General features: G+C 34.9%; 1 protein-coding gene and 2 pseudogenes across 1 annotated transcript; all 3 read left to right on the forward strand.

The window, feature by feature from the left end:
- The first annotated feature begins 225 nt into the window (after positions 1-225).
- On the forward strand, positions 226-732 carry LOC147075441 (uncharacterized). Its single transcript, XM_085942502.1, has one exon. It carries the CDS (start codon positions 226-228, stop codon positions 730-732), a length of 507 nt encoding a protein of 168 aa, XP_085798628.1.
- Positions 733-7,753: 7,021 nt separating this feature from the next.
- On the forward strand, positions 7,754-10,192 carry LOC147075442 (large subunit ribosomal RNA; annotated as a pseudogene).
- An 844-nt stretch (positions 10,193-11,036) lies between these two features.
- On the forward strand, positions 11,037-12,318 carry LOC147075443 (small subunit ribosomal RNA; annotated as a pseudogene).
- The last annotated feature ends 1,166 nt before the right edge of the window (positions 12,319-13,484 follow it).

Genomic DNA, 13,484 nt, shown 5'->3' on the forward strand with positions numbered 1-13,484 from the left:
ACTAATTACTAAGTTTCTTCTAATTTGAGTTATTCTGTCTTAATGATAAATATTCATCATATATAAGTCTATCATTTGAAAACTAAGACCCCTAGCTTCAACTTTTATAAAAGCTCGAATATTACATTAATAATATTCTTCTTATACTCAGCTTTGTAAAATTAATTTAGTTAATATTATAAAAAGTAAATTCATTCTTTTTTAAAATTTTTAAAATTTTTGCCCATGGAAAATCAGAAGGTATTTTTTAAAATATCTATAAATGGACAGGTTGAACAGGAGCCGATTGTGTTTGAGTTGAGAAACGATGTTGCCCCAAAAACGGCCGCAAATTTTTATCAGTTATGCTGTAACAAAACTGCTCCAACTTACAAGGGATCTCCGTTTCATAGAGTAATTCCTCAGTTTATGCTTCAAGGAGGAGATTTCACCAACAAAAATGGAACTGGAGGCTATTCAATTTATGGAAATAAGTTTCATGATGAGAATTTTACTTTAAAGCATGATAAGGCTGGTCTTCTAAGTATGGCAAATGCAGGTCCTAATACGAATGGGTCACAGTTCTTTATTACTACAGTTAAATGTGATTGGCTTGATGGCTATCATGTAGTTTTTGGTAGTGTAGTTAGTGGCATGGATGTAGTTAAGAAGGTTGAAAGCTTAGGTAGCCAATCTGGCAAGCTAAGTGCTACAGTTGTTATAGATGACTGTGGTGATTTTACTGATAATTGAATAAATCTCTATGCTTTTCTAAGGAATGATTTCCGCTCTATTAATGGATAGAATCTTTGTGAAAGCTCTATTTCCATCGTTTTTTAGTTGATTTGTAGAACTATATTAGTTAGTTTTTTTAATTTAAAGGACAAAGAAAATAAGTTATCCAAAAATTAAGCCAATTAGTTTCATGAAATTTAATAAATATTATACCATGCTTATATTCTAATTTTGCATTTTTTGTAGTAAAAGATCCTTATATCACAATATTCTGTCGATTTTCATGCTAATTCTTTGGATTAGGAAGTGGAGCTAATCTTTAAGCATAGTTTGTTTAAATCTATAAGAGAGCTTTATAAGGGTAATATTGATCAACTATTGATTTAAGGCTATTGTTGTGTATATCTTGTAATGACAATTAACCCACATTAAGGAAAATATTCAACTTTATTAAATACTGCAAGGTAACTTACAAAACTATCTGGGGTATTACTAAAGAGATACTATTGCCATAATAATAAATTTTTATACTATAAAAATAACACAAAATTTATTAAGTCTTTATATCATAGAGTTTACTATTACGCACGCATGCAAAACCATTTTCGGTTTTCACAATTAATTTAATTCTATCCTGGGAATCACTAGATATTGTGCCAGATGGATTTTTTAGAATTTCAGTATTATTTGTAAAAGAATCGGGTTCCTTGCATATTTCTATTTCTTCGCATTTATCGCCTTTTGTGTCTACTGAAATTACAGAGTTATAATATGATCCTGAAAATATAAAATTATTTCTATTTATTATTTTAAATTTATCATATTTCTCATCAGAATCTCTATCGTACTCCATTATTTTAATTTCTTTCAGACAAGAAATTGGATTTCTAATATCAAAAAGAGAAATATAGTTCAAAGTTCTAGTTGCCAAAATATTCTCGTCTGTAAATGTAAAATCAGAAACACTTTTAATATCATTCTTTCTAGAATTAGTTGTTAGAGACATTATATTTGATGATAAGGGCTTAATATTCAAATCTTGTAATTCAACCGTTCCCTTTGATGTTGAATAACCATATATATTTTCATAAAACACACTACATTTTGCCGAATTTATTACATATACAGATCCAGACGTCAATTGTGGCTTTAAATCAACAAGCGTAAAATAGTTTTCCATTCTTTCTGGCTTCCAAAGATTTATTCTAAGCAAATCAGAAGATATCAAATACTCTTCAGATAGATTTAGGGATAAAGAGTTGGTAATATACCTATGTGCATTCACTTTATTGGCCATTGTAACATGATGATTATTTTCATAATTATAAAAATCATCTTTCACTTTTATCACCTTTATATTCTTTTCATTTGCTAAATACAATATTTCATTCGTAGTTCCTGTGGATTTCAGCTCTATTGCAAGAATTGATTCTTTAATTGCTTCATTTTCAAAATCTATTTCAGAATCAAACACCTTTATGAACTTGATTCCCATTTCACCTTGACAGCTGAGTTCTTCTTTACTAGATAAAAGACCATTCCTAAGCTCTATTGTCCCATCTTCTTTACCAACAACCGTTATTTCTCCAGAAACAATACTTTTACAAAAAATTGAAGAAATTCCTACTCTTGGAACTCTTGAATTCATTTTATAAAAATGGGCAAAAATAAACACTTTTTTGTTCTAATAAAACAACATTTTAATAACGAATATAAAACACCAACAATTTAATATATATGCACTTAAACATATTATTGTATTTCTTTCCTTTTTTCATGGAGTCTTGCTATCAACAGTTTCAATTTTTCAAATAAAAGGCAGTTCCTTTCAGAGGGTATCTTAGGTTTTCTATCAAGTTTAAATTTGGCCAAAATTTCTGTTTGTTTTAATTCTAGTTTGCTAAAGGCAAGGAAACTTCCAAGAAACGCATTGGGATAGCTTTTCCTTTCTGAAATGTATTTATAAATCATAGAATCTCTATCCTTGAACATGCCCGTATTGTGGTTTTCATATTCCCAGAAAATACTGTTCACCAAGGCTTTTCGTTCTTGTTGAAAGCTTTTTATATTACATAAGATATTTAGAAATTTTTGAAAAACTTTTTTTTCTTTACTTGATAATTTTCCCATTATAAAGGGATGTATCAAAACACATTATTATATTACTAGTTACCATGGTATCTTTGCTATGATGGAATATGCATTCTGGTATAACATGATAAGTCCAACATAATAAATGAATAATATTAAATGTGTTAAGAGTACCTCTTCATCTAAAATTATGAAATAAAAATCTTTTTGGTACAGGATTATATATAAAGGAAAATAGTATATAATAAATGACTTTTATAGCGTGGGAATTAATAATTCTTGTTAAATTGTCTCTTATTACATTACGAAATGTTTTATGAGAATTGTATATGTGTGACATTAACTATAACCACAATTCTTTAGTTGATTCATCAAACACTATCGTGTGTAGTATGATTTATTGATTGATGCCTGGAATTATATTAGGCAAATCTGAAAATATGTAACCATTTAATACATTAATGAAGGTATAAATTAAAATATATTATCATTATTAGTAATATTTTAAACACCAATTTAACAAATTAAACTATAATATACAAAGGAATCATAAATTCAGTTGAGAATTATTTTCATAATACAATAGATGTATATATGTTCTATATTTAGGAATAGTCGGTGTGACTATTCAGTTCAATTAGAATTTAAGAAAAAAGGAAGGTAGTATGTATAGTTCTTAAATACATGAACTTAACAAATAATTAAATTACTAAACATTTTATTCTATTTTTAATCACCAAATCCTAGTATAGAATTCATCTGTTTCATTAACATTTTAAAAAGATGAATTAACTAATATTTTAATTAATTACAAATAAAGGAGTGAATCAAGTATAAATATGAAAAATTAATGCCCATACCCATGGAATCCTTCTATTCCCTGCTATGCAGCTTATTATTTCTACATTATGTATTTGCAGAAATATCGATAGATCAGATAGCTGAACTATTTGAGACAACAGATTCTTCATCAGGCAATTATGAAGATGCAGAAAAGACAATTCTTAATCCTCTATTTGGATTTGTCTGTTTGATGAGCTGTTTTCTTAATTTAAGGAGGTATAATCCAGAAATTGAAATTACATATGAGAATGGTAAAAGAAATTTTGGAAAAGATAAAAGTGATGACCCTCTTACCAGTCTTATGCTGGATTTATTTCCATCACACACAGGTATATTGTGTCCGTTTAGAAATATGGATAGTAATTTTGCAAATCATCATTTCTCCAACATTAGTGACAAGAAAGATGAAGGTATAGAAATAATGGCAGATATATTTGTCAAAATCTTGACAGAAGATAAAACAGATACAGCCAAGTTATCTAAAAAACACAAAATCAATTCTACTATTAATCGAATAATGGACAATTCTATAAAAGAATCCAATTCTAAATTGTTCAAGGATAAGGATCTTAAGCTCCTCTTGATCCATGGATTTATGATCAAAGTATTGAATTCCAAAGAAGATCTAGAGTTATATCTCAGCACAATATTAGAGAAAATTAAAAAAAAATCATATACAATAGATGAGTATAGTATGAGTGGTAATTTCACAAGAACATTTAGTGAATTTTATAAAAGTGTTAATTCATCATTTCCATATTCTAGAATAAACATACCAGTTAATTATATAGAGGATCAACATTTTGAGGCTATTCGTGCTGATTATTATGGAAGTGATAAAGAAGATGAAGAGGAGGGATTGGCAAATAGTGTTGAAATGACCCTTCTTCATCTTTGTAACTGCTTGTTCTGGAACATGGAGGGTCAGTGCTATTCACTAGAACATCTAGAATTAGATGAAGACTCACTATTGATCAAATTCTACAAAGAAGTTGATTTTCACGAGTTTAAAATTACAGATGATTACGGTATCAAAGATTATCATTTTAATGATGATATGACCCTCAGTGGTCTTTTGGAATGGTCTAGAGTGATAAGAGATCTGAAAGATTTTACATTAATTAATGATAATAAATCAATGGGTAAAATCGTATATGAAAACGGATTAGTGAAAGATTTTAGATCAACTGATGAAAGTGATAATAAGTATTCAATAGATAAGATTGTATATGAGAATGGACTAGAGATAGGTTACAATGTGAGATCGGGAATGATAAATATTATGAATGTGCTCATGGCAATTGCAGTACCTTCAATAAATATAGAAGAATTTTGGAGGGATATTAGTAAAGAAAGTATAAGTGAGAAGTTCAAGGAATTGATTGATAGGTTAAAACATCCCAATTGTACAGTTGAATGTGAATTCAAATCAATTGAAGAATTTACAAACAAAAATAGAGCAGATATCGGTGGGAACATGATATTTACGTTTGGAAATAGAATCAACTCAAGTGAAGTCAAAATGAAATTAGGAATTACTAGGGATGACTCCACAATGCATTTTATATCAGATACAATTCAAGAAGATAAGTTATTACAATTTGTTAATACACTTACTTTCAGTGGATATAAGGATACACGACCATTTCCTATTTCACTGACTATGAAGTATTTAATGCTCTGTGAAGGGAAATTCAACTTTACCATGCCCAATGATTTTTTCACAAATATATATAATAGAATGATCAACAACAATGAAGACAAAATAGAAGTACTTACATACCTGTTTGAGCAGAAGGATGATGATGAATTTGGAGAATACTCAAAGACAATTACATAGCAAATATTAGACACAGTAGAGTTAACAGATGCAGGCACACAAAAGATGTTCTCACCATTTTTACCCAATAATACATTATATATGGGATATAATACATTTGATGTGTTTATGGAGGCATACCAATTAAAATCCAGTAGTTTGAAAGAGTATTGGAAGGAAGAGATATCTAAGCTTAATTTAATTGACCTAAAAGGGGTATACAATAGTATTATTAATATTGGGGTATCTGATGAAATACTAAAATATATGCCATATGGTACTTTAGAGGTACTGAAAATTTCAATTGATATTGATGAAGAAGTATCATTTGTAGTGAAATTGCTTGGAAAGGCTACAAAGTTGAACCACTTGGAGTTAGAGTGTTGTAAGGAGTTATATGAGGAAGAGCATCTGAATCGTTGTATTGCAGAATCGTTGGAGAACATTCCAACATTGAAACGTCTTAAATTAAGCTTGTCTATTCCATTCTATAATAGCAAGTTAGATCTATTTATTCTAGCATTGAAGAATTGTCAGGGCCTTGAATTTCTTGATATTAGTAGCAATGGAGTTGGGAGCGAGTTTGACTCATCTCGTCTGTCACAATTTTTCAAAATTATGGAGGAAATGGAATCACTGAAAAAATTAAATATTAGTGGGAATGGACTCGGATTAGATGGAACTAGAGTGTTTGTAGAATCAATAACAAAGCTAAATATTGAAAGTTTAGACTATTCTTCAAATAAACTGAATGAAGATGAAGCAGGGTCAGCTCTTTCAGAATTATTATCAAAGATGCCAAAGTTAAAGGGACTTTATTTGGGTGACAATGACTTAAACAAAGATGATGTATTGTCTATATTTAAGAGATATAGACTGCAGTCAGATAACAATGATGGAGGAGATCACAATATCGTGGCTTGGGATAGTATAGAGTTTTTAAGTTTGGAAAAAAATAAGATATATTATCAATCAGTAGAGGAAATGGAAGATATGCTGAAATGGATTCCTAATTTAAAAAGTATAGATTTAAAGAAAAATAACATGGGGGTGACAATTACCGAGTTCTTCAATCAGATTTATAGGCATAAAAGCATAGTTGATGTAAACATTGGAGGTAATAATTTTAATCAGTTAGGAGATAGTGGGGTTATTGGCAGGGACTTCAAAATAGAGTCACTTGATATTTCAGAATGTAGATTTTGTGATGATGAAAATATTCGAGTTAGTAAGATTCTAAAAAATATGACAGAGTTGAAAGTTTTGACTCTTAACTGGTGTGGGCTGGGTTCAATATATAGGAAGGATATTTTAGACGGAATAAAAAGTCTAAAGAAATTGACTAGTATAGATTTGCAAAGAAATGACATAGATTTGAGTAGTTTGCATATAATAACAGAAATTATTGGAAATAACAAGTTGATTAAAGAGTTAAATCTGTCGTGGAATAAATTGGGGAAGGAAATTGGAGTAAGCATTGTACCTGAAATGAGGTCAGAGGTGATTCAAAGCTTTGCAACAGCGCTTGAATTATCAAAATATTTAGTGAATTTAGATATGAGCAGGACAAAGTTTAATAATTCGGATTGGAGCATAATAATTGGGTCGATTTTAAACCATCCTAGGTTGAAGAAATTTACAATTTCAAGTAAAGATTTTGAATCAATGGATAGGGATACTAGAGAGTTGTTAAGCTCGCTTAAGGGGAAGGGAGTGTGCGTGAGTATTGAGAGATAGGTTGTGAGTTGAATAAATGAGATTATAAGTAGATTATATTAATGATTGGGGACTAAATTAGGGAGTTGGATATATGCATAAGATAGTTTTTGAAGAGGCATGTGTATGATTTGGGAGTGTTTTATACCAAGTGGTGGTGAAATGAGTTGTAGACCTCCAGATGATGAGTATAGATGGCTAAAGCCATTATCGGTGATGAGAGATGAATAAATGTGTTGTGAAATATGGTGGTATATAATGTGTGTTAATAGTGTGTGTATGTATATAATGTGTTAATGGTGTGTTAATGGTGTGTTAATGGTGTGTGTATATAATGTATATATAATGTATATATAATGTATATATAATGTATATATAATGTATATATAATGTATATATAATGTATATATAATGTATATATAATTTAACGCCTATGGGTGTAAAAAATAGAGGCATGGGGGGTTAGCCTCCCATGAATGATACATAAGTATAATAAATCAATTCCTTGTACGGGATCGATAGGTACCGATAGCGATGACGAACGTGGAGTATACGATAGTAAGATTCTAATAGTGCACGTGAGTGCAGGACAACATCCTGAACTTAAGCATATCATTAAGGATAGGAGAAGAAATCAACAGAGATTCCAGTAGTAGAGGCGATTGAACATGGAGAAGATCCAATTGTAAAGGGCAATGCTGTCCAGTTGTAATTATTGTGTGATATGAGACGGGTATGGAAAGACCGACCAGAGGGGGTGATAGTCCTTGGGGCGCACAGATAGGAGGAGTAGTGCTGCTTGGTAGTGCAGTGTGAAGAGGTGGTAATAGCATCTAAATCTAAATATAGTCGGTGACCGATAGTGGAGAAGTAGCGCGAGCGAAAGGTGAAAAAGTCCCAGTACGGGAGTGAAATAGTGAAAGTACAAGGAAGTAAGCTGAGGAGCTCAGACCCGTATTGAAACACGGACCAAGGAGATTACATTCCCAGCGAGGAGAAGCATTTGAAGTGCAGGACCGGAAGCGATTTGATAGTTGGGAGGGTAAGACCCGAAAGGTAGTGAACTTTCAGCGGTTTGATTGAAGTCAGGAAAAATTCTGATGGAGGATCTAAGTCATTCTGATGTTCAACTCGATGACATGAGCTACTGAAAGGGGCGAAAGACCAATCGAACTACCTGGTAGCTGGTTCCAGCCGAAATGTCTCTCAGGACAGCGATGAAGGACTAGGGAGATGGTGTAGAGAGGATGTGGAAGAATTCAATAAACTCCGAATCTGTCGCAGTGTAATAGGTGTATACTAGCACTGGAGCCTAGGGATTGATCAGTGGGCAAATTGAGGTAAGCTTGATTTGCAAGAAGGGATGAACCTAACAGAGGGATAAACAGCCAAAGGCAGAACATAGAACCCATAAAAGCGGTAGGCAAATCCAGACAGTAGGGCGGTGGCCATGGAGGTCGGCATCCGCTAAGAAACGTGTTATAACGTACCTACCGAATTTGCGACGGCATAAAATGGATGGCGCTTATCAGCCGTGTGAGGCCCTCGACTCTATGAGTAGTAGGCTGGCACTATTGTTGTGGGGAAGTGCGCGGGCGACTGCGGATGGAACAACATTAGGAGCAGATCTTGGAAGTAGTAGCATCTTATAGAAGTGAATGTTGAGACGGGTTCGTCCTTTGGATAGAAGGAGGTGATACGGACCTAAATGAAAGGGAGATGCATAGAAATTTGCGTGATGGCGCCTGAGGTTGCGAAACAGGGATGACGGCAAGGGGGCGCGGAGTGAGAATTTGCTGTACCGCGCGACGATGTGTTGAGAGTCATACGGAGACGCACATGGACTTGCCCGGGGAAAAAGACAGGGGCCAGCCGTACCGAACCGCATCAGGGCTCAGGGGTTAGAAGCCCGATTCATAAGTATAAAGTAGGTAAGGGAAATCGGCAAAATGGATGAAAAACCTAGGGATAATTATTGGCTCTAGCATGCTAGAACTGGGCTTACAAGGGGAATCTGACTGTTTAATAAAAACATAGCTTTGTGTGGATGCAAAGTGAATTCTGCCCAGTGCTTGGGACGTTAAGGAAGTAATTTTAGGTACGCACTTGTAAACGGCGGGAGTAACTATGACTCTCTTAAGGTAGCCAAATGCCTCGTCATCTAATTAGTGACGCGCATGAATGGAGCAACGAGATTCCCACTGTCCCTACCTACTGCTTTGCGAAACTACAGCCAAGGGAACGGGCTTGGGATATGCAGCGGGGAAAGAAGACCCTGTTGAGCTTGACTCTAGTGAAGCAGATTGTCTAGTCTGGGTGTCGTAGCGAGGTGGGTTACTGTGTGAGACCACTGACCCCCGTGACTAGACGGTTGGTTGCTTGATGGGGAGTTTGGCTGGGGCGGCACGACTGCTACAAAGTAACGCAGACGTCCAAAGGTTCGCTTAGAGGGGATGGAAACCACTCGTAGAGTATAAGGGCAAAAGCGAGCTTGACATAGGTGTGAGAGCACGTATTGATGACTGGAAACAGGGGCCTAGAGATCTTTTGCAAGTATTAAGTGCAGAAGTGACGGAAAAGTTACCACAGGGATAACTGGCTTGTGGCGGCCGAGAGATCGTATCGACGCCGCTTTTTGATTCTTCGATGTCGGCTCTTCCTAGCATGGTGAAGCAGAAATCACCTAGTGTTGGATTGTTCACCCACCAACAGGGAACGTGAGCTGGGTTTAGACCGTCGTGAGACAGGTTAGTTTTACCCTACTGCATTGTATCCTAGAGCAGGCCAGAGTAGTACGAGAGGAAGTTCTGGTTTGGATCACTGGTCGAGCCTTCATCTGTTAAGGTGGGGGCGCAGCTACATCCAGCCTGTAATGGCTGAAAGCCTCTAAGCCAGAATGGGGACTTGTGGGATATGTGTGTGCGAAGACTACGCATGTAAGGAGGGTTGCTGTGCGAAGCGAGTATATATTACGAGTGTTTCAGGCAGGCCTGTTCCTTTTTGTGTGGGGGTGAGTCGTGGGGGTTGGTGTATATGTGTGTATATGTGTGTATATGTGTGTATATGTGTGTATATGTGTGTATAATGTGGGGGTTGTGTATATGTGTGTATATGTGTGTATATGTGTGTATATGTGTGTATATGTGTGTATAATGTGGGGGTTGTGTATATGTGTGTATATGTGTGTATAATGTGGGGGTTGTGTATATGTGTGTATATGTATATGTATATGTATATGTATATGTATATGTATATGTATATGTATATGTATATGTATATGTATATGTATATGTATATGTATATGTATATGTATATGTATATGTATATGTATATGTATATGTATATGTATATGTATATGTATATGTATATGTATATGTATATGTATATGTATATGTATATGTATATGTATATGTATATGTATATGTATATGTATATGTATATGTATATGTATATGTATATGTATATGTATATGTATATGTATATGTATATGTATATGTATATGTATATGTATATGTATATGTATATGTATATGTATATGTATATGTATATGTATATGTATATGTGTATTATATGTATATGTATATGTATATGTGTATGTGTATGTATATGTGTATTATATGTACGAACACTTTTATACATCTATTTCGCGTCACACCCGTATACATTGATATAAATTGAGTAGGACGGGCGGCACAGAAAAGTAGATGCATGGGGAAACCCGGGGAGTGTATGCACACAGCATTTTGGCGACATGGAGATGCGAGTGAGTCTGTGGATAGAGGATATTGTGTTGTGAGCAATGGATTGCTATGAATTTGCAGGATTGGGATAGGCCACAGTGGAAATGACAGAACACCAGGTTGATTCTGCCTGACGTAGATGCTAGTCTCTAAGATTTAGCCATGCATGCTTAATATAGAATGGCGAACGGCTCAGTAATGTTGCGATGATTTGCTCTTGATGGCGTAGATAACCACGGTAAGCTGTGGCTAATAGGCAAGAATAAGACGCAACCCTATCAGTTAGTTGGTAGTGTAAAGGACTACCAAGACGATGACGGGTGACGGGAAATGAGGGTTTGATTCCGGAGAGGGAGCCTGAGAGATGGCTCCCACGTCCAAGGACGGCAGCAGGCGCGAAAATTGCCCACTCTTTGGTGAGGAGGCAGTTATGAGACGTAAGTTAAGCAGCACAGTAAACAAGTGCGTAGTTGATTGGAGGGCAAGTTTGGTGCCAGCAGCCGCGGTAATACCGACTCCAAGAGTGTCTATGGTGGATGCTGCAGTTAAAAAGTCCGTAGTTTTATGTATGCAATTGAAGGGCACCGGTCAAGGGTGCAGCGTTTGCTAAAGATGGCGGAACGGGCAGAGTGCATAGTATAGATGGGCGAGAGATGAAATGACCAAGACCCCATCTGGACTGACGGAGGCGAAAGCGATGCACTTGAACGAGTCTGGGGATCAAGGACGAAGGCTGGAGGATCGAAAGTGATTAGATACCGCTGTAGTTCCAGCAGTAAACGATGCCGACAAGCAGGACACGGGAGTGTTTGCAGGGAGAAATCGTAGTTTTCGGGCTCTGGGGATAGTACGCTCGCAAGGGTGAAACTTAAAGTGAAATTGACGGAACTACACTACCAGGAGTGGATTGTGCGGCTTAATTTGACTCAACGCGGGAAAACTTACCAGGACCAAGCAGCGTGGAGATCGACTACGTGAACGGTGCAGGAGTGGTGCATGGTCGTTGGAAATTGATGGGATGACTTTCAGCTTAAGTGCTATAATTAGTGAGATCTTTGTGGACAGGTGCAGAATGGCACAGGAAGGAGAAGGCGATAACAGATCAGTGATGCCCTTAGATGCCCTGGGCGGCACGCGCAATACAATACTCGATGTGGAGACAGATGAATTTTGGAGTGCGAGGGATTAGTTTTTGTAAATGAACTATGAACGAGGAATTCCTAGTAACGATGATTCATTAAGTCATGGTGAATGAGTCCCTGTAGTTTGTACACACCGCCCGTCACTATCTCAGATGGTTATGAAGATGAAGAGCCCCGGTTCTGAATAGTTATAACTAGATAAGGTACAAGTCGTAACAAGGTTGCGGTCGGTGAACCAGCCGCAGGATCATTAAAGAATTTTGTGGGAGTGAGAGTCGTGGGGGTTGGTGTGTATATGTGTATATGTGTATATGTGTATATGTGTATATGTGTATATGTGTATATGTGTATATGTGTATATGTGTATAGATTGTATATGTGTATAGATTGTATATGTGTGTTATAGTGGTGTGTATGATTGTATATGTGTGTTATAGTGGTGTGTATGATTGTATAATGTGTAAGTGGTTACATACATCGGGGTGGGAATCGTAACAGAGGTAATTCAGAGATAGTCGGAGATGCTCTGTATGGGAGCAACTGATATTTAACGGGTGTGTGGAGACTAGCTAATGGATATAGGACTAAGTAATAATTGAGACAGTATCTCAGCTCGATATAGCACTCCGAGTCCAATAGGACTAAGTAAGAATGTATAATAAATTGTTTATAATATTAACTTTGTTGTGTACGAGCTGTTATAAGGTGTTGTAGTATTATATTGAGCATTCATACAAAAACTAATAATTCTTGTTTCTACGCTATTCCACCACAAATTCATATAAATACTTTATACACAAAATCTCGTATATCACATATACAACATCCTTTGATTCATCATGCATTGATTTATAAATCCGGTGAAAGAACAGTATAGACATATTGTAATATTTTTAGATTGAATAACTGGTATTAAACTAACATAACCAACATATTAAGTGATATTTTTTATTAACTGGTATTAAACTAACATAACCAACATATTAAGTGATATTTTTTATTAACTGGTATTAAACTAACATAACCAACATATTAAGTGATATTTTTTATTAACTGGTATTAAACTAACATAACCAACATATTAAGTGATATTTTTAGATTGAATAATAAACTAACAACATTATAATGTGTTTTATCAACATGGCTGATACATCGAAAATGGAGTAGTTATGAAAAAAGTTTATTATTTAATCAGTGAGATATCAACGATCATTATAAAGTATGTGACAAAGACACGCAGATTCGATACAGTGATACGATGGAATTGAAATGATAAGGTCAAAAATGAAGGAGGCCGATGTATTGTAGTGTGAATGAAGATCAGGATACAATATGGTAGAAAATAGATGTGATGTTGATAACTATGTTAGCAGAAAAGTGGCATTGAAACAACCTGTATATTATATAGTGGTATAGTAC

Source organism: Rhyacophila brunnea, unplaced genomic scaffold, assembly GCF_057557595.1.
Source record: "Rhyacophila brunnea isolate RB1 unplaced genomic scaffold, BYU_Rbru_1.0 scaffold_145, whole genome shotgun sequence".
NCBI classification, from domain to species: Eukaryota; Metazoa; Arthropoda; class Insecta; order Trichoptera; family Rhyacophilidae; genus Rhyacophila; species Rhyacophila brunnea.